This window comes from Pleurodeles waltl, chromosome 8 (assembly GCF_031143425.1).
Source record: "Pleurodeles waltl isolate 20211129_DDA chromosome 8, aPleWal1.hap1.20221129, whole genome shotgun sequence".
Classification (NCBI taxonomy): Eukaryota; Metazoa; Chordata; class Amphibia; order Caudata; family Salamandridae; genus Pleurodeles; species Pleurodeles waltl.
Genome location: NC_090447.1, coordinates 1357008749 through 1357029891, shown reverse-complemented (window position 1 = coordinate 1357029891; position 21143 = coordinate 1357008749). Strand labels below are relative to the sequence as shown.

The following is a 21143-nucleotide window of genomic DNA, read 5'->3' as shown; positions in this document are numbered from 1 at the left end:
GTGTAGCGTATTTGTGTAGTGAATAGATAGTGGTGAGAGCTGCAGAGAATAGGTAGAAAGGAAGAATGAGAGAGATATGTAGTCTGTGCAGGTAGTGGTTATTGCCATTGAGACAGAGGAGCAGAAATTGTATGTGAAAAAGAGAGAACGAAGGGGAGAGCAGGTCACAGATGCCTAAAGAGGGAGCTTTCGTGTATACAGAAGACACTCTAAGAAGAAGAGGAAAGCGTATGTTAGAGGGACGGAAATTTTGAAAAGGCACAGGAAAGAAAGTGTGGATGAAGATCTGAAGATAACTATATTAGTGAGGCAAGGATAGTGCATGAGAGAGCGAGATAGATGGGTATGGCATTGGTAAATGCAATGTGTTCCGACATTGTGACTAATAATAAGCTGTTTTTGTTGTAAGTTGTAGCTTGGTTAGCAGTTGTGCAATTTAAGTAAAGCTTAAAAACGCATTGGCAAAGCCAATAGGTCTTGCCTTTTTTAGATTTATTGCCTTGGAAATGGCTAAAATTAATGTAAAAAAGCTGTATGACACAGTTGGCATTGTCCACGTTTTTGCACCTTTTTTAAATGTTCAGTTATGCAGCATTGAAGCTAGCACTGCTGTATTAAATGGCTAACAAAATATTGACAAAGCTGATAGATCTTGCATAGCCGAGATGTACAGGCTATGTCAATGCTTGGTATGGAATGCCATATGGTAAGTTGTAAGTATTTATAGGGTATTTACAACGGCTGAAATGCTAATGCTATAGAATGGAGAATGCTCTTGCCAAGGTGTTAGTGTTTCCAGATTCCGAAGAAGTTTAGGACCATACAAAAACTGTGAAAATGTGCCATATAAATGTGCAGAATGTAACATAAGATGTAGGTAGACAAAAAAGTCCATTAGGTTACAGCTTTCATTACAGTGCTACTTTAGGCTATGTGTTATTCTGGGTGCAATAGTTACAAAAGAACCAAAAAAACTCCTGACCGCTTACTAGTAGTAAACTATAGCAATAATCTATGTCCAGTTGGTTTCCTAGAGCATTTGGGCCTTTTTCCACTGCACGTGCTGCACTGTTCAAATCATGGCCCGGGAGGCTGCAAGGTAACTGTACTTGTGACTGCTTGTTCAGTAGCAACATATAGCAATAATCAATGTTCAGTGGCTTTCGTGGAGCTTTTAGCCCCTGTGCCACTGCACCTATTGCACCATTCAAATCATGGCCCTGATGCCTACAAGGTAACTGCGCTTGTGACTGCTTATTTAGTAGCAAAATATAGCAGTAATCAGTGTTCAGTGGGTTTCCTGGAGCTTTTGTCCCCTGTGCATCTGCTGCACCATTCAAGTCCTGGCCCTGGTGCCTGCGAGGTAACTGTGCCTGCGACTGCCTGTTTAATAGCAACATTTAACAATAATCGGTATTCAGTGGCTTTCATGAAGCTTTCGACCCCTGTGCCACAGCACCTGCTGCACCATTCAAATCATGGCCTTTATGCCTGCAAGGTAACTTGGCATATGACTGGCTATTTAGTAGCAACATACAGCAATAATCAGTGTTCAGTGGGTTTCCTGGAGCTTTTGTCCCCTGTGCATCTGCTGCACCATTCAAGTCCTGGCCCTGGTGCCTGCGAGGTAACTGCGCTTGCGACCGCTTGTTTAATAGCAACATTTAACAATAATCGGTATTCAGTGGCCTTCATGAAGCTTTCGACCCCTGTGCCACAGCACCTGCTGTACCATTCAAATCATGGTCTTTGTGCCTGCAAGGTAACTGCACATGTGACTGGCTATTTAGTAGCAACATACAGCAATAATCAGTGTTCAGTGGGTTTCCTGGAGCTTTCAGCCCCTCTGCCACTCCACCTGCTGCACCATTCAAACCATGGCCCCGGTGCCTGCAAGGTAACTGCGCTTGTGACTACTTGCTTAGTAGCGACATAAAGCTATAATCTGTGTTCAGTGGGTTTCCTGGAGCTTTTGGCCCCCCTGCCACTGCACCTGCTGCACAACGCAACAGGGTTGTCCAGAGGGCGACTGTTTATGGAGATGAAACAGAAGTTGAACCACTTGCAATTACTTGTGCCCTAAAAAGCATTAGCAAAGCCATCCAGTCAGAATTATACAGTCGGATCTTTGGCTTTTCAGTTCTGGGAGGCACTTTGTAAATGTGGGAAAAAAGAAAAAGGGAGAAAACAAAAAAAAAAGCAAAACAAATACTTGAAAGTGCAAGGCATATGAAAATATCATAAAAGCATGAACTTATCTAGAATCAAAAACCTGTACTCCCAAAACAAAAAAAGCAGCAGACGTTGGACCTGCTTCCAACAATGGTGCCTATCACTATGGAAATGAACTGTTAAAGCTGCATCTGGTGACTCTTCCATGTACTTCTATATGCTAGGATTAGAGCAAACTATCTAATTTACAACAGTGGAATGAGACGGCCCACAGTTTATTTCCTACAACAAAAATAAGGCAAGAAACGTAATGCAATAATACAAGTCAACATGTAAGTAAGTGATGTAGGCACATTCGCCTAACAGTACTCTGACTGTAAGAGACTACAGGCGATAACATCATATGAAGTACACACTTTAAGTGTCCTTTGATTCACACAATACCTTTTGTTGTAGCCGTTTCATTGCTTGTAGTCGTGACATTGCCTGAAAATACACAAACCAAGAAAGATATAAATAACCACAATACCGACTACTAAAATTGACACTTCTTGTGCTACCCGCTCAATTAAGTCTCTCTACAAACAGTCATTTCACACATTTGTCCTATAACTTCTCTAACATGCCAGTCGTGCAGGAGTGCAATAGAAAAATAGGGAAAACGTTTTTATCGGTATATTAGACGTACCAATATTTTTGTCTATGAGAGGAAATAAGACGGTCTGAAAGGCAACATTTTAGCTTTCTCGCTATGTTGTACTAAGTTCACTTGATGCAGAGTTTCACGAAAATCCTGTGTCATCATAATCTAGAAGGCAGTCTCTCGCAGCTCCACTGGGAATCTGGAGAACGAATCACATCAAGGGATGATGTTCACAAAATCAGCAGTGGAAAGTCACATTTTTGGATACGCAAAATACCTTTGGAAAACCCACGAACAATTGTTGTTCATTTACCCTACTAGCTGCAAAGACACTCGCACAGCACACATTCAACCACAGCTTGCGAAAGGCAGGTTTGCACCCAACAGCAGAAAACATTCGCCAATGCCACTGCACAACAGTACCTTGAGCCTGTCTGATGCAGCTATGATACTGGCGGAGATGGCCTTCTGCAGCTCTGGGTTCAGAGGACACGGGATACTACTTCACAAAAAGAGACCAAGGTTTCCAGCCACAACGACTCCTCTAAGGGGCCAGAAATAAACCATCACTGGCAACGCCTATAAATCTGGCTTGATTTCCTACTGCGTTCTTTATTCTAACAATTCCCAAGACAGATGCAAACTACTCATCCTTGCAAACTGGATTTACTTAAAAACACCAAAGCTGTCCCAAGAGACCGACTGACACCCACGTTCATGATAGTTTACTAAAATACATCGTTCCTGAGGAAAAAGCTGTTAATTGCAATTATCATACGTCCAACAATTTTCGCAAAAATAACTTTTTTAACAGTAGCCTCTGAAATAAAAGATGGGGCTATCAATCCAATAATATCAGAAACAAATGTGAATAATGATCTTGCGTACAACTACTCGAAAAGTAGAGGTGCTCCGAGGAGAACCAGGATTCTAGATTGACAGGCCAGTGCTCTGATAGGATTCTCCGGAACTCGAGATTGAAGATTGAGTAACACGAGGATGACCATGCTTTTTTACAAGGACTTGAAATTAAAAAGAATGAACCCAGGGACAAAACATTTCCAGAACCGCTACAGAGAGTAATTAACATCGGCAGTAAGTCCTTACAGGCAGAGATAACACAAAATACAACTACGGCCGACATTAGGGCCTCTCAGAGTGGTAATTTCAGTAAAGTGACAATTTTTACCCTTCAGTATTTCTTCTGAAAGGGGCCTCTTATGAACCCTGGATTCCTATGGAGCCTGTACTTAAGAATACTAAATGGTTTACCAAGAACTGAAGAGGATACGCCTTCATGTTGCTGAAGCCACTTCTGGGCTTCTTGCACATTATTTTCACTCTACTTTGATGCTACAGTCAATGCTTGTCACCAAGTCCGGCAGTATGAACAAAAGCGATATGCTGCTTAAACCTTTCAGATGTCTAATCGTCCAACAGATCCACCAATAATCCTCTTAAGTAAGCATGTATTTTTACTTTTGGGATCACTGACCAACTTTTCACTCACTATTAACAACGTATCTCTTTCGCCTCATGTAGCCTACAGGCATGACAGCTGATTCTTTCCTTCTGTGTCCCAGGGAAAATCCCAAGACAAGGCTTTGAAGTGAGCACAATATGGCACTTAGGGAAAATCTATTCATAGATGGAGATATCAGACATTCAAAGTGAAAGAGGGTCAAATCAATTTACATTTTTACATTCCGGAAGTGGAACTGCAGAGTCATGGACTCTGTGACATAGCCAAGAGACTCTGGCGTTCATTTGCAAGCTAATATTTTTATTCATCCTCAAGTGCAGAGAAGGAATCACATGGATGGTTGTCTTGTTACTATTTGTACATAGCCTATGCTACAAATAATTTAAGTCAGAAGAGGGCCACTGTATTCTGAATTCTTCTATGTCTATAAATATGAAACAAAATTGTTAACGTTATCGATGACAAAGAAGAACAAGTCATCTATTTTGGTAAAATTCTTTCTGGTATAGACTATCTAGCCACAGCTTCCTCACCTTGTGAATATTCCCCAGGTGTCAGACTGGATTCAGAAACGTTTCAACAGTATATCTGTGCGCCGGTAAGTGGTGCCGTGAGGCTCTGCAATGAAGCTTTTAGACTCCAGAAACGACATGCAGAGCCACTCCCAAGCAGTGATGTTAGTTGCTTTCAAGACTGTACGTGCCTCCACGTGCAGAGTACCAAAAGCAAATTGGTGTTAACAGTGTGCAGATTTCTAGACTTGGCATCTTATTAATGGATAGAGTCAAATCACTGAACAAAGAGGATGGGAAGGTCAGCTAGGAACCTGTGGCAATACAGAGTCTCTACCAGAAAGAAAAGTACTGAAGATAAGCAACTTGTTTTTCTGAGAGAGACTTCTAGCCGCGGATTCCTCATCTTTTGAATAGATACCAAAGATGTACCTATTTGGGAGTGGATCTGTGAATGGGCTCAAACCAGAAAGTCCTGCAGGATCGAGAGGGCAAAAAGGTCCTCTCAGTGAATGTGACTGTTCGAGCAACAGTGCTTTGTAAACATATGGAGGGATGCCCATATAGCTGTCTAGCAAATGTCCAGTAAAGGGACTCCCTGTGTCAATGCAGCAGTAGCAGTCTGGCCCTGGTATAATGAACATGCAGTCCTTCGGGAGGATGCTTTTTAGCCAATGCAAAACAGATCTTAATGGAAACATGATCCAACAGGAGATGGATCCTTTCTGCCCTACCCTGCCTTTTTTTTGCTCCAGAGACTGATCATCCATCTGGTATTCTTTGGTACAAACTATGTAAAAGTTCAGTGCCCTCTTGCGGTCTAAGCGATGAAGTTTTTCCTCCTCCTTGGAGGGATGAGGAGGAGCACAGAATGCTGGCAAGGTGAAAGTTTGACCAACGTGAAACTGAGTCACAACTTAAGAGGCTCACATCCACCGAACCAGTTTGTCTAGGATGAAGGTGGTGTATGGGAGTTAACAAAGAGCTTGAAGCTCACTCACTCACCTACCAATCTAATGTAATGCTAATGGCTATGAGGAACACTGCCCTCAGGGCAAGATACTGTAAAGAGCAGCTGTGAAGGGGGCAGAATGGAGTGCACATCAGAAACGTGAGAACTAAGTTAAGGTGCCACGGTGGCATGACAAAGGGAGAGGTAGGAAATTAGTGTTGCAACCCTTTAAAAAAAAAAAAAAATAAGCATAACAACTAGAGACTTAAACAATGAAGACTATTCAGCAACTGCAAAAAAGCCAAAAGAGCCAAAAGGTGCCCTTTATCTTTGCCCAGAGCAATGCCTTGCTGAGTCAGGGATAAAAAGAATAACAAAATGTCAGAAAACTTTGCCTGGATGGGGTCTATCTGCCAAGTAGTGCACCAAGCCACAAATTTGTCCCAATGATAGGCACATCCAATGTTAGTTGAAGAATGCCTGGCTGCCAAGATGACATCAATCACCTCCAGATGAAAGCTGAATGTGTTCAGCTGTGGATGCCCAATCTCCAAGCGTGAAGGTGGAGATTGTGAACATCTAGGTGTAGAACCCGGCCATGCTGTTGCAACAGCAGAGCCTCCTGGAGAGCCAGACTAATCTGAGGATAGATGTTAGAGCCAGGGGCTCTAAAGAGCATACTCTCAGTGTCCAATCTGGAGCCACTAAGATGACTTAGGCTCAGTCTGTCCTTATTTTCTTGAGAACTCGGGGCAGGAGTGGTATCAGCGGAAAGGCATACAGGAGTCCCAGGTTCCACTGGAGGAAGAGTGCGGCTCCGAATGAAAGATGCCTTAGAAACTCCAATGAGCAGAAGTGCTGCTGACACTGCTATCTTCCAACGATTGGAAAGAGATAAAGCCAATGTTCTCCCTATTTACAAAAGAGACCTTGCACCGCCTCCAGATGTAATTGCCACTGCTGACAGCTAGGCATCGACAGCTGAGTTTGTTCAACTTGGTATTAAGAGAGCCTGTTAGGTGGTTCACTACCAGAAATATCCCTTTGCGGTCCAGCCATTTCCAGAGGTGCCAGGCCTCCTGGCACAGGGTCTGTGACCCCACCCGGCCTATTTGTTGTAGTGCCACATGAAGGTGGTATTATCCATGAGCATCCCCTGGATGGAGAGAAGAAAAGCATTCAATGCCAAGAGGTGGGCCTGCAGTTCCAGAGGGTTGATATGTGGCTGTGCCTCTGCCAGAGACCAAAAGCCTCTGATTTCCACATCTCCTAGATGGCCGCCACAACCGAGAAGTGATGTATTGGTCAGCTCTTGGTGGAGACAGGGGTCTGCCACAGACCCAATCACGGACCAGCAACCACCACTGCAGAGCTTGTGCAGTGTCCTCAGAGATCTGAACATGGTCAGAGAGGTCCCCTTGAAGCTGAGCTCATTGAGACTTAATTCCACTGCAGGGCCCACATATGTCATCTGGCGTACTCTATTAACAGGATGTAGGAGGTCATCAGTCTCAGCAACGTCAGAAACAACCTCATTGAAATCTAGGACCCCGGCTGAAAGATAGGGATCATAGCCTGAATATCCTGAACTCTCTTTCCTGAGACAAAGGCATATGTCTAGAATGGCTCCAATGAAGGGGAACGTCAGCCACAGGTAGAGCCGATGGGCCTGCAGGACATGTATACGGAATTAGGCATCTTGCTGGTTCAGAGCCAACATCCAGTCACCACGGTCCATGGCAGACAAGATCTGGGCAAGAGTGAGTATTTTGAATTTCTCCTTCCAGAGTAAAGTATTGAGAGGGAACAGGTCTAAAAAAGGACAAAGGCCTCCATCCTTCTTGGGCACCAGAAAGTAGCAGAAATAACAACCACATCCTACTTCTGGCAGCTTCTCAACAGCCCCTTTGGCCAAAAGGGCTTGCACGTCCTGTCACAAAATGGAGAAATTATCCTCTGTCAGATGGTGGGAGGTGCAGCAGAGACGAGAGGAGTGGTAAGGCATAGCCCCCGGAAACAATCTGTAGGACCCACCCGTCTGAAGTTAAGGCTTGCCAACCTGGGAAGAAACTTCGGGTCCTGCCTCCCTCCGGGTCGATGTGTTCCCCTAGTGGCACGCTAAAGGGGTCTGGCAAGTGTGGCCACAGGGGATAGAGGGTTAGTGGACTAGGCAGCATGTTGACCTTGGTTGCAGGGACGGCAGGCAACATGGCCTCAACCGCAAAAGTGCTCAAGTTTCAGTTCATAACTACAGCTTTATTCATTACATTTTTGTTGTTTTAGTGTCATTTAATTTAGGAAAATATTCTCTATTTCTCTAAATTTGTTTGGAATTGTTCTTGTGTTGTGTTTTCACTTCATCACTGTTTGAGTACTGAATACCTACGTTATACATTGCTTCTAAATTAAGCCTGGCTGCTCTGTGCCATATCTACCATGAGGTTGAATACAAGGTTTTTTAGTGACTTTTGTGATTCACCGTGACAAGGATTGTGATTATCACTTAAGGTGGGTTCTCCTTACCATTAACTAATACTCCAATTTCTCAAAACTGGACACTGAAGGAACGTTATAGCACTAGGAAACTGATCACTGCCACATCTACTTCAAATGCTTTTCGTATACTGAATTATCTCCTCTTTTTGCCACAAGCACAAACTATAGTAAACAAGACAGCACTCTAGAAAGAATTAAATAGTTCTGTAATGGACATCTTCTAAGATTCAGAATTTTGATTCAGAGCATTTTGGGATCTCTGTCATTGAGTGTCATCTACCCATTAATTCCCTAGATAGCGCATACATTTCAATTTAGGTATAATCTCCGAAAAATCTAATGGCAGCAAGGGGTTGTGTTTCAATGCTTCAGTTTGTTCAATAAGAACTTTTGACCAACAGCATGTACAATCTTTCACAATTGCAGTGGGTCATCTGTTACTCTTGGTTTCTATCACATAAGAAGACTGCATCTAAATGTTTCAGGTTGTACAGTTCGCACTTCAGTTGTAGCCCTGCTCCCCAAAAGAAGCAGGTAAGGTATCAGTCTAAGCCTGACACTTGACCCAGCATATTAGAAAAAAACATCTAACATGGATGCACAAAGCGGATGATATCCAACTGATTACAAGGCTCGATGGTAACATCAAAAAGGCCCACCTCAACTTCCATTCGGATCTAACGACAGTGGCAGACTGGATGTCCACTTAGTCTTGGAAGCTTAACTCAGAATAAATAGAGGTCATAACATTGGATGGCCCTCCATCTTTTTGGACTTTCAGCTAGAGGTCTGCATACTGTTTATCAATGTTCATTCCTATCCACAACCACTGAACAATTTTGGAGCCCTGTTAGATGACATGCTTGCCTTTGGCTCAGGTAACTACAGTCTAAGAAACCTACTACATCCATCTTGAAGTACTGAGCGATATCCTAACTTGCCTCTTCAAATGGCTGCATTACACTGTCACTCAAGCAGTTGTATGAACAAGACTTGAATACTCAAATGCGTCTCCCTGCATGCATCACAAGACAACTTCAAATTGTGCAGTACGCAGCAGCCCGCCTATTACTCAAAATACCCTGTCAGTTTTATATTGGATTCCAGTCAATAGGTGAATACTCTTTAGAAGTCTTTTATCTAATGAAAAGCTGTCTATATAATGGGCCTTTATCCATCTGGAGCATGTTCGCCAGACAGGCATCTTCATGCCCCCACGCACCACCAGGACTACTTACTGAAAGTGCCACGATCAGGAAGTCTCTGCAGGTTGGTAGTCTTTTCATATGAGGTTATAAAAGGCTTGAACTCCTTCCCTTAACCATTCAGTCAATTGTCCAGAGATCTTGATTTCAGAAAGAAACTGAAAACCTTTTTTTTGTAAAAATCATAACTGGAATCAAAGATTGTCACGCATGTAGCATAGCTCCAATTTACCTTCAAATACCTGTGCGCTTTACAAAAAAAGTAATAAGAACATTAAAACTTACAACTAAGACAGAAGAGAAACCTGCATCTTCTAGCAAAATGCTTCTATTTAATCATGAGGTTGATGTCAGTATGTGTTTGAATCTTTTTTTAATCTTTTCCTCCTCAGACTTCAAAAAGGAAAATGGGCATCAAGGTGAAGTAAGAACAACAAGTCTGACGGGTGGGGAGGAAGGTTAACACCAGAACAAGCATTTGCAATGCAATGGGTCTTGCATTTGCTTGTGTTAGAGCTACTGTCGTCGTAAATTCACAACTGGACTTTTCTTGCCACATAAATTGGTCAACCATGCCTCATATTTTGTTATTTTCCTACCACATAATTTCAGTGGCCCTGCATATAACCGAAACACATCAATCTATCTTCATCCTCTATCGGCAGCCAAAAATGAAAATATTGCCATTTAGCATCCTAATTTAAATTAGCCATGCTAACTCCATTGTACAGTGTGAAGATATAAGGAGACGTGCAAGCTGTCAGCACAGAAAACGCTGGTCCATGTTCACAGCAGAGGATGCTGCTATCCATCATACAAACAAATGTCTCTTGTAATTGTCTTGTTATGAAGAACAACTTGCTGTACGGCTCAAATTAGGTCCCACACATGAAATATCATCGAGCTCTTGCCCTACCTTGTGATTTGTTAGTGTCAAACATGATTAATTAGCAAGGGTGACATCTAAGGTGCAGCCATAGCACACTGTCGAACTATATGGAACAAAATTTTGAAGAAAATGCGAATAGGTTAGAAAATACCAACGTCTTTACGAAAACTGTAATCAAAAAGTTCTGTGTTTTGGATTTTAGCATTCTTCCACATAGAACACGTGGTACAGTGTATATGTATGTACACTATTCAACTGAAGGGGAAAGAATGGCAAAAGTATGCGCATGTAACTTATTTAAAAGCCACATAGAAAGAAAAACTCTCAACTGAACACATACTGGAAGTGTTTTTGAAAAACCCACGATGCAGATGGACATCTTTTTAGAATTAACAAAAAAATAATTCACCTAAGGATTACATCAGCATCAAGTAGCATTAGAAAAGCTATGCTTCTGATGTCCTGTATTTTTTTTTTTTGCTAGGATATTGTGAATTCCGTGCAAAGCAAACGTCAGAGCCTGAGTAGAAACACTGCAATAGCGAGCATAGTGCTTCAGTTAGCACTGTTTCTGAAAAGCAGATTTAAAAAAATAGCACTAGCTAAAAACTACAAAATTATACTCTCATTATTTATGCTCTACAGGAACATTACACCAACTTTCTGGATGTTTAAAGTATAAAATGTATAATTTGCTTATCTTCTTGTGAGGAGACTTGCTTGATCATACTGGAAGGTAATAAATGCACATTTTTACTGTTTTACGCCTTTCTTCCTCAAAACTTCTTACAACCTACAAACTATAGGACTATCACAAATTAGGAAAATAAGTAACTTAAGCTGATGCATGATGACGCCCACATAAAAATACATGTTATGTGTGGAGAACCACCACAAAAATAGGCAATCTGTACTGCAGGCATTCTGACACAGCTATTTTTAAATGTATACATTTGTAACGGACAACATCGAAGTTGTTTCTCAGTCACACCAAACTTGGGGAGGATGAATGTGACAAGCCCCTACATCAGTGGTTCCCAAACATTTTCGACCCACGGCTCCCTTGATCTATTGGCCACTGGCTGCGGCTCCCCATTATGTTACTTTTTGTTGGCGGGTGGGGGATGTAAGCCTGGCCTAGGGAGTACATCCATTTTTCTCCCTGAAAAGAATTGGGATGACGCCAATGAAGGTATTGTAATTCTATATATAACTGTAAAAAATAAAAATGTAACAGTTGTTTAATTACAGCATGCATAGGGTTTTTTAGTAAGGGGAAAATATTGGTTGACGTAACCCTAGTAAAATGGGCAGGTCTCATTTTTATGTAGTTATAACATAACTGTTTAAATATTGTGAAATGTAGAATCCCTTTAGTTGTGTTTAACCACCAGAGGGCGCTCAAGGACAAAATTAAAAAAGAGCTGCTACAACTGAGTAGTTTTATTTTGTACGAACTGGCCCAAGGGCTATAAATAGCTCAGTGGTTCCCAAACTGTGTGCGGCGCCCCTGGCTAGTTTTGATGGCGCACCAGCGAGCCGCGGCGCACAGATTGGGAACCACTGCCCTACATGAAAGATGCAGCGGCAGCTAAACGGCTTGTTGAAGTGTCATTGTAGCTTTCATTTCCTGACCACAGCACACTTCATTTGTAACAGCGGACCTTACGAGGTGTGACTGAGCCAGTCCCATTTTTCCAGCCATCCTGTGGGGTTCTTTCAGGCCGCATTCCCAAACGCAATGAAATTAACTGCTGAATAAAAGAAGCGCGCTTAGTAACGCTAGGGAGCAGATTTAGCAGTTTTGTTCACTTGCTTACACCTCAGGAAAGCGCAGCAACATTAAAAGTACCGGTATGCATTTCTTTGCCTTTTCATATGTCGTCAAAAATACATGGAGAGTTCAGGGTGTCAATATATTTTAAGAATGAATGGGCAGGCTATGTTTGTTACAAATGTAATATTTTACACTCTAGTTGTACATGTATGATGTTAGTGCTATTAATTATTAATAACTTCCATCATTGCTTGTTAGAATTAAAATCCCACTGCGTTAGCTCCAAACGCATGGTCGCATCCCAGCTCGCGTCCATGTAATAGGAAAGCCCTCATTTTCACATTTAGCACTCAATCTACCCAGAATATATATTCCAGCTTTAATATCTCAGAGGGAAAGCTCCCGTCTGGCAAATCCACTCAAACTAACAGCTCCAGGAAAAGCAGCATCTGCCCTTACAACGTTTTCCAAGACATACGTGGTGCACCTAAATAAAAAAAAAGTCACAATAGGCATCGCTTGCAGCCAATGGTTTCCAGAGAAAGGAGGCGAAGACACATAAATAGTGCATTTAACGCTTTAAACAACTGCACGGAGCACAACCTGTGTGCGCCTTGCCTTTGCTTTCTGCAGGACAGAGCAGCACCTCTCACCTTCTATTTACTCCTCACTAACTATAGTTCCCTAACCACACTGGCTAGCTTGTACGCAAGACAGAGTCCTTGGCTGGTCTTAGAGAAACAGCACATCATGGAATTGTACTGTGCACTGCAAGAAAAGCTGCAGAAATACCTCAATCTCCGTTTTATCTGACCTTTTGTGCACAGGAAAGAAGGGAAGGGCAGGGAGAAAGATGTTAAACAAGTAGCAAACATATGCACACAGACCTCTCGGTTATTATCCATGTAACAGGGTCAATGCAAAGCATTCAACTGCAGAAGGGAGGGCAGGAAGGACAACACGAGAGCGAGGGCGGTTTCAAGGGACCCCTTAAAGAGGCAATGCCAGTTATAGCCTTGTGGGGTCCATAGCTGCCCTCGCAGTGTTTTCTGTATGTTTTTGTACCCGCTTCTTGTTTTTTATAGTGTATTTAGTTTGTGTACATAAATTGTAAGTTGCATTTTTGCTGTATTTAAATGCAGGCTCGTGGGATCATACTCATACAAACATTGTGCTATCAGTCACTAATCAGCAGGGCACACCCTTGAAGAAGCCCGGATCGGAGCACAGCAGCTGGTCTTTTACAGCTATGTCAGAGGCAACAAGGAAATTAAAGCTCTTCATTCCAAGCCAAACGTAGGAGCTAGGATAAAGGAGGGGGACTGGAAAAGCCACTCTCTGCTTTTGCACCTACAGTGTAAGACCAACAGCCAAATTCTAAAGAAAAAAAGTCCCCTAAAGAAGAGATAAACAGGACATCGAGTAATAAGACAGTAGTTGGTGCTGCTCCCACAGAGAAAAAGGCAGGACAAAGAAGCAGAACTGACCACTAGCAAGCAAGGATTTTCGAAAGACACTGGGACCAACAAATGAAATTGCTTGAATTTGCTTAAACCCATATTATAAGTATACTTAAAAGTATACAACACAACGAACGCTACGCTCAACCTAAAAATGGATGACTGGTGTACCTTTTGCATTCTGACATCATAACAGGCAGAAATGGCCAACATAAACTTACATGATCTGCAATTGGGTCTACTAAGCCTCAACATCTTTTGCAGAGACGGGATTACCCAACTGATCCTAACACTGACTGATGACTTTATGCTATAATTTTGACACATGGTCTTATAATACACCCAGCAATGTATATGTTCAACACAGAGGTCAACGTGGGCAGAACCTGTGCTCATATTTTTTGTAATTTCACAAAAGCAGCTCCCTTACTGTTTGTTAAAAACACAACTATCCTTAAACGATTAATGGCAATAGTTGAAATGCCTCGGCTAAAAGGGGGCACAGGGGAGGTAGGGACAAGGAGCTAAAAAAAACAAGCTTTCTCGCCAGGGTGCCTGCTACCTGAAAGAAAATTAAAAGCGTGTCATTGGCTAATCACTAAATGAAAAGGCTGCTTAGGATCCAGCGTTGTCCTTAACTGATGGAGTCACCTGACACTTAATGATGGCACAGACGTGTGCCATCTTTCTGAGAGGTAATGTAAGGGTGTTACTGCCTAAGTTCTAGAGTGCTTCCTTTTAATGTACAATTATAAAAAATGTTTGCACTGGGTACAGTCTGAATATATATTGGTAAAAAATCTATATTTTAAAAGCAGTTGTTTCATCTTAAACCAACATCTTTTTACATATTTTGTAGCAGCCTATCTTACACTGTGCTCAGGGGGATGTTATAGCCCTAGGTTTTTGAAACATCTGCCTTACTCAGGGAATATATATTTATATATGTATCTCAGATTAATATATTTCACGTCTAGCTACTTAAAGAAATTACCAACACCAACTGTGCAATATAAGAAAATAATCATTTTAATTGTTAATGAAAGAATCCTCCCACTATTGCAGACTTCCCCTAGTTTTTTGTTTAAATCTTCGCATTTTTATTCAGGACTTTTGATGTGTATTTTTACTCCGTTGTTTGTGAGGACTAATGAACAAGCTGCATATTTATGCGGAATGTATAAAAAAATATTACCATTTTATCTTTCAAAACAGCCCAGTAACCTGTTTACAATTAACTGACAGCTCAATTGGCTATTATTGAATAGCAACAAATGTGTGTAATCGAACAAATGTACATAAACACTACGCAGGCAAATGGACAGGTAACATATGCATTCATCTTGGCATGAAGAAGCAAGGCAGTTTCTCATCCATGAACGTTTATAGAAAAATATGCTTGCACATGACAGATCTGGACATTCATACTGCAACCATTTCCAATACAAATATTCTTATTGCAAATAAATATATGTCTTTGCTGCTGGTAGCAGAGGGCTCAGAAACGGACTTTGTAACCATATTTCTGATAACTCTTTTACATCAAGAGTTGTGAGATTAATTCGAGTTATCCAATTTCTATCCAAGATTGACTAAAGTGAATTAACATCACTGTCTTTGAGAGAGAACTTCATTACAACTTGCAAATGCTTCAAGTGGGTCACTTGGCCTTACTAAAAAGACCCAAATTTAATTGTTTTTAATGGAGTGATCCCAAACAGTGGTGTGCTTAAGAAAAGCAACTGAGTACTGCTTCTGTCTGCACTACTTATACCAGAGGTCGAAGCTAAAGTGTACATTTCCGCAGGTTCAATTCGTCTGGTAGTGCTGGTGAGGTGTTCGAATTTGCTTTGCTTTCCTAAGGGTAGAGATAAGGAAATGGAAACATGACCCTAATACTAAGGGAGGTGCTCTGACCTAGGGAGTCTTTCACCTGTCATGTTAGAATTTTGTCATACAAAACTATCTGGGAGTTTTTCAGGCCCTAGGACACTCTCTAGTAACATAAATTACATCTGTTAAAGGTTAAAGACATACTGACCTGAAAGGAGAATATTGAAGTGATTGGATAGTAGTTTTGGACCAAAAAAAAGTGTGTACCCTTCAAATTGAATTGCTTGGGATTCTGTTCCTTAAAATAATATTTAGAACTTGAAAGCAACGAGAAACTCTACCACAAGAAATTACTCTCAGGATTTTATCCAGGCATAGCACAACTGGACTCAAATGGACAACAGGAGAATGACTGTTAGAAATGGGGTTTCTGGTTGGCCAGGGTATGCACCTAAGCTACGCAGAACCCACCCAATCTAGTCAGGGCAAGGGAGTTACACGTCCAAGATTACCCCTGCTCAGCCCCTTGGTAGCTTGGCACGAGCAATCAGGCCTATCCCAGAGGCAATGTTTGCACAACACACACACAACGCACTATCCCTACCACAAAGGAAACACAACACCAAGTTATATGAAAATATACTGTATTGTACACAACACAATTATTAGACCAAACACAGCCTGTCAGTAATATCCTGCTACCCAAGCAGTCGTCAAAACGTTACACATTAGTTACTCTGCAGAACCAGCATTAGTCACATATAACACACAGGTTACTTATTATTCTGCAACATAAGCAGTAGTCGGGAAAAAAGTTACAAGGTAAATGCACTTGTCATAGAAATATCATAAATGCCCATATCAGGAACATTATAAACCATATGGGAAGTCAATAAAACATATCAGCATGCCATGCCCATAAAAGGAACACCAGTACATATATGTAACACATCATAAAACTAGGCAGGTTAACATATAAATCAATCATGTCCATACTAGGAACATCCAAATATGATATGTCCTTTTAAAAAGTACCTGTTCTATGACGAGACGGCACCTCTAGAGCCAAGAAGAATAAAAAAGGGCCCCCACTGCTCCGTGCCCTCACTCTGGGGGCCACTCCGATGATTGGGGATGGAGGGGGCGACATGCACCCCCTCCGATTTTTACAACAGGCCCCTCCTGGGTCCCACAATCTCTGGGGGGAGCTCCCCCTGGGCCTCAACTGGCCCTCTAGCGGAGGGGGGGGGGGGGGGGGGGGGGGGGCAAAACCAACAAACAACAAGTGCGGCCACAGAGGGAGTTATGCGGCGTGGGGGGCCTTCGGCAACGCTTCCGCTCCGCCCGCAGTCTCAGCAGACAAGGGCTCCTCGGGGCAGGGGGAGCCTCTGATGAGGCTTCTCACCCCCCCCACCCATCCATCCTGCGACAGGAGACTCAAGGGGTCCAGTGGAGCAGGGAGCCTCCAATGAGGCTTCCTTCCGCACCCAACGTCTTCCTCGTCAACCCAGGCCCACCCAGGCCGCAGCGGTATGCAGGCACAGGCACCAAAGCAGGTGCCTGTTTGTGCCCTGGGGGGTGCTCCTCAGAGCTCCTTCTTTCCAATCAAAGGTGCCCCTGGGGTCCCAGAAGCAGCTTGTCACTTGTGCTTGGAAATTTACAACACCCAGGTCACGGCGGTGATTCTCCGAGCGACAGATCGCTTTCCAGCACGGAAACTGGGGGAGAACCACAGCGCTCCCCATGCACTTTTTAATAATCAAATGGGGTGCTTTCCAAGTGCCAGGGCAGCAATCAGAGCGCTTTTCAAGGTGCTAATTTACCAGGGACGGAAGCATTTCTTTCCGGGGTAGCAGGTGATGGCAGGGGTTATGGGCCACAGCGCCCAGCCCCTGGGGAACACAACAGAAGGAGCACAGGGTGGCAGGGCCCAGCAGAAGGCCAGCAGAAAGGGTTGCAGACAGTGGCAGTTCCTCCAAGAGACCAGGCAGGTCACAGGTCAGCACAGCAGCAGCAGTCCATGGCGGTTCCTGGGGAGTCCCTCCAGCACTCTGTGTCCAGTTCCAAGTAAGTTCAAAAAGGTCACCAAATTGTGGGGAAAACTCCCCTGTACTTATACTCAGGTTTACAGTGTGTTTCACAAAGAAAGGAGAGAGGAGGTTCCAACCAGTTGTAACTGGTTATGGGAGTGCCCCCCCCTCTCTTCCAGCAAAGGCTCCAAACATCAGTTGGGGTAAACAACCCTTTTGTGTGAGGCCAGGGCACAGCCTTTACAAATGCAGGTGTGCCCCGCATCTCCCTTCTCTCAGCCCAGGAAGACTATTCAGTATGCATGTGCACCTCTGTGACACCTCCACCCTTCCTGTGTACAGGCTGTCTGAAAAGTATGCACAAAGCCCCAACTGTCACTCTGCCCAGACGTCGACTGGAGTCAAGCTGCAAAACACCAGAGTCATAAGCACAGAGAAATGCTCACTTTCTAGAAGTGTCATTTCTGTAATAGTAAATCCACTTACACCTATAAGCAGCATCTCCCACCACCATTACAGCCATGCCAAACATGCCTAGGCTACCTCATAAATCAGACAATAACCCCTAGACATAAGGCAGGGCATTTCCAATGCAATCCTATGAGAAGGCAGCACTCACAGCAATGAGATACCAAATAGGCTGTTTGTCACTACCAGGACAGACCACGCTACTAGGCACACGTCCTGCCTTCTACATACATAGCACCCTGCCCACAGGGATAGCTAGGGCCTACCCTTAGGGGACGACGTACATGTAATAAAAGGGAAGTTCTGGGCCTGACAAGTAAATTTAGATGCCAGGTCCCTGAGGCAGAAAACTGTGCATGCAGGCCCTGGGCTAGCAGGCCTGAAACAGGTTTGAAAGGCTACTTCAGAGGGTGGCGCAAGCAGAGCTGTAGGTCCGCTACTAGCATTTAATTTACAGGCCCTGGGTATAGAGATACCACTGTACAAGGGACTTGTAGGTAAATTAAATATGCCAATTATGTATAAGCCAATCATACCAACTTTAGGAGGGAGAGCACCGCACTTTAGCACTGGTCAGCAATGATAAAGTGTTCAGAGCCCTAGGGTCAACAGCAAGAGGTCAGAAAAAACAGGAGGAAGGAGGCAAAATGTCAGGGGATGAACCTGCCACAAGGGCCAGGTCCAACAACGCCAAATCAGTTTGCAAGTATACTAGAAACGGATACAGGTAGTTATTGCCCAGAAGAACCATTTAGGGCTTTTGAAAATAACTGCCCCTCATGTATTGCTTGTAGGGTTCCTTTCCTGGTGGTCTGATTATATTGAAAACAGCGTGTCAGGAGGTGTGTTTTTGTGGGAGCCCCTGACACTAACCATCAAGTGGTCAGTGTCAGTGAAACTGGACTGAGAAACTAAAACAACAAAATATTCTTGAAACTTTTCACCACTCTCGACCCATCTTCTGCACTCAGAAAATCCGAAGACTAGAGTGGGATTCAAATTGCCGACACCAACATCGCTAAAAGCATACAAACAAATGGAGGATTCACTCAGCCACTCCCATTGTACGTCCCTGACCTTCTTACATCTCAAAGTGTACCATCTGCACATGATTCAACTAGCCACCTTGCATCAGCTGTGCACATTCTTCCTCACTGCAGATTTGATACTCCAACGCATGAAACAAAGATCACCAAGTACATCTACAAATTCAAAGCAGGTTTTACAATCATTCAAAGTGACTTTTTGTTAATTTCGTAGTCATTAACCTTTTCCCCACATTTAAACACTTGATTAACCTTGCCTTTTTATTTCAATTTATGACTGCGTTTTCTGATTGTAACTCTTAGTCCTCTAATCCAATGTTATTTTTACTCCCAAATAATTATTCAACATATCTCTGAGTAAATGCCACAAATACCTTCCCTTAGAGCAGAGGTCTTCAAACTGGGGGGCGGGCCCCCCTAGGGGGGCCTGAAGTGATCCCAGGGGGGGCCCAGACTCTGGCCAAAATAAATATTATACAGATAACAGGCCTTTTTTTAAGCAGAAGCATGTTACTGCAGTTTTAAAAAGGTAACAGTACTTAACTGCAATGCTTAAATAGGTTTACACATATTTAAACATTGCCATGATTATAAAATAATTGTGAAAAATTCTGAGGGGGCCCCAATGATTTTTATTTTTCAACTGGGGGGGCGCGGCATTAAAAAGTTTGGAGACCTCTGCCTTAGAGTGTTGTTTTTAAACTCATGTCATGTTACTAAAGATGTGCCAAGGATACTTTTAGGGGAAACCTGGATTGCTTTCCAGGCAGTATTATGGAACAAGGCTCAACAGTCTTCTTCCTGACAGTTAGGTTGCCACATCTCAACAAGGCAAATCATTACTGCAGATAACTGATTACACTGTGCGGATAAGCCGTTTTATTTCATTGTAATGAAGCATGGGAAAGACAGCAGAAAAAACCTGCAATTACAAAAAAATCAATGGTCATATAGGAAGTAAGACATTCACTGAGTTATAGTCTGGGACTGACCCTTCATGACTCAACAATTCCAAGCCTGAAATGCTCTTTTTTCCTGCATTTTCTCCACATCCTTCTCCCTTCGTCTAATATCGCGTATTCACCTTCTGTCATTCTTAGGACAGTTATTCACAACAAAAGCTTTAACTTCAGTTCTTCCATTTCACAAGCATGTCTCTTTTGTTGCATGTACAAATAAATTCAGTTGCATAACTTAAGAAAAATCAAATTACACCTTTGAAACATTATATTGTTGTCAAACTTGACTTATAGACTTATGTTGTCTTGCTAGAAAGCTTTCTGCTTTATTTCTGTTGGTGAGCCTTACTAAACTTGCTTGTAGTAACTGGTTTCATACAGTAAAATTTCTTAAGTAATTTATTCAGTTTAACCTGACACAGTAGTCTTCAATAGCACTTCACAGCCTCGTTTTCTCTTCCTCCCTTCAACTGTCCCCGAACCTCCCATCACCAGGATTCTAATATGACACAGTAAAGGCTGCACATAGTCATTGTATTACGAGCTTACAATTTATATATCTTGTTAATAACATTCCCACAAACAAGTATATCTAATGCGCTTAACTATTATGTCAACTATACCACACACCTTCCCCTTCTATATATGTCTTGCATGTATATCTGGTTAGTACATATAAAAAGTCTACTCTTTAACATTATTATATAAATATATATATGGACACACACACACACACACACACACACACACACACACACACACACACAGTGTTGATGCATCGAATATAAATACTGATATCATAGTTTATATGAACTATTCATTAAAATAGATTCACATCACATTATTCACACAAGTAGTCATAATCGTTTTGGTTGGTACACTCTACTACCAAACCTTCCAAACCTCCCTCATGATTCCGTCTCATCACAGATATTACTGTGATCAGTTGTTCTTGTTCCCCTATTTGATAAGGCAGAAGTAGAGGGAAAAAGAGACGTGTGAGAAGATACAATTCCATTACTTTCAGAAGGTATATTTCCATTTTCATGTATCTCAGATATTTTTTCCCTCCTGTCTCATAAATTTCCTGTGCAAGCCATTTATACTTGTAATAGTCAAGTACATTGTGTTCGCACTCCTTGCACACAGAGAGGGTTCTTATGCCAGACATTACCATTACTCAAGAGAAGCAAATTGCAAAACACTTTTTCCATTCTC

At 42.5% G+C, this 21143-nt stretch overlaps 1 protein-coding gene across 1 annotated transcript in view; it reads right to left on the bottom strand.

Moving 5' to 3' along the window:
• The window catches only part of TMEM123 (transmembrane protein 123), a 250906-nt gene that overhangs the window by 132446 nt on the left and 97317 nt on the right, over nucleotides 1-21143 (bottom strand). Inside the window, exon 3 of the mRNA XM_069202369.1 lies at nucleotides 2617-2658. Coding sequence (XP_069058470.1) covers nucleotides 2617-2658 — 42 coding nt within the window. The remainder of the gene's footprint in view (nucleotides 1-2616; nucleotides 2659-21143) is intronic.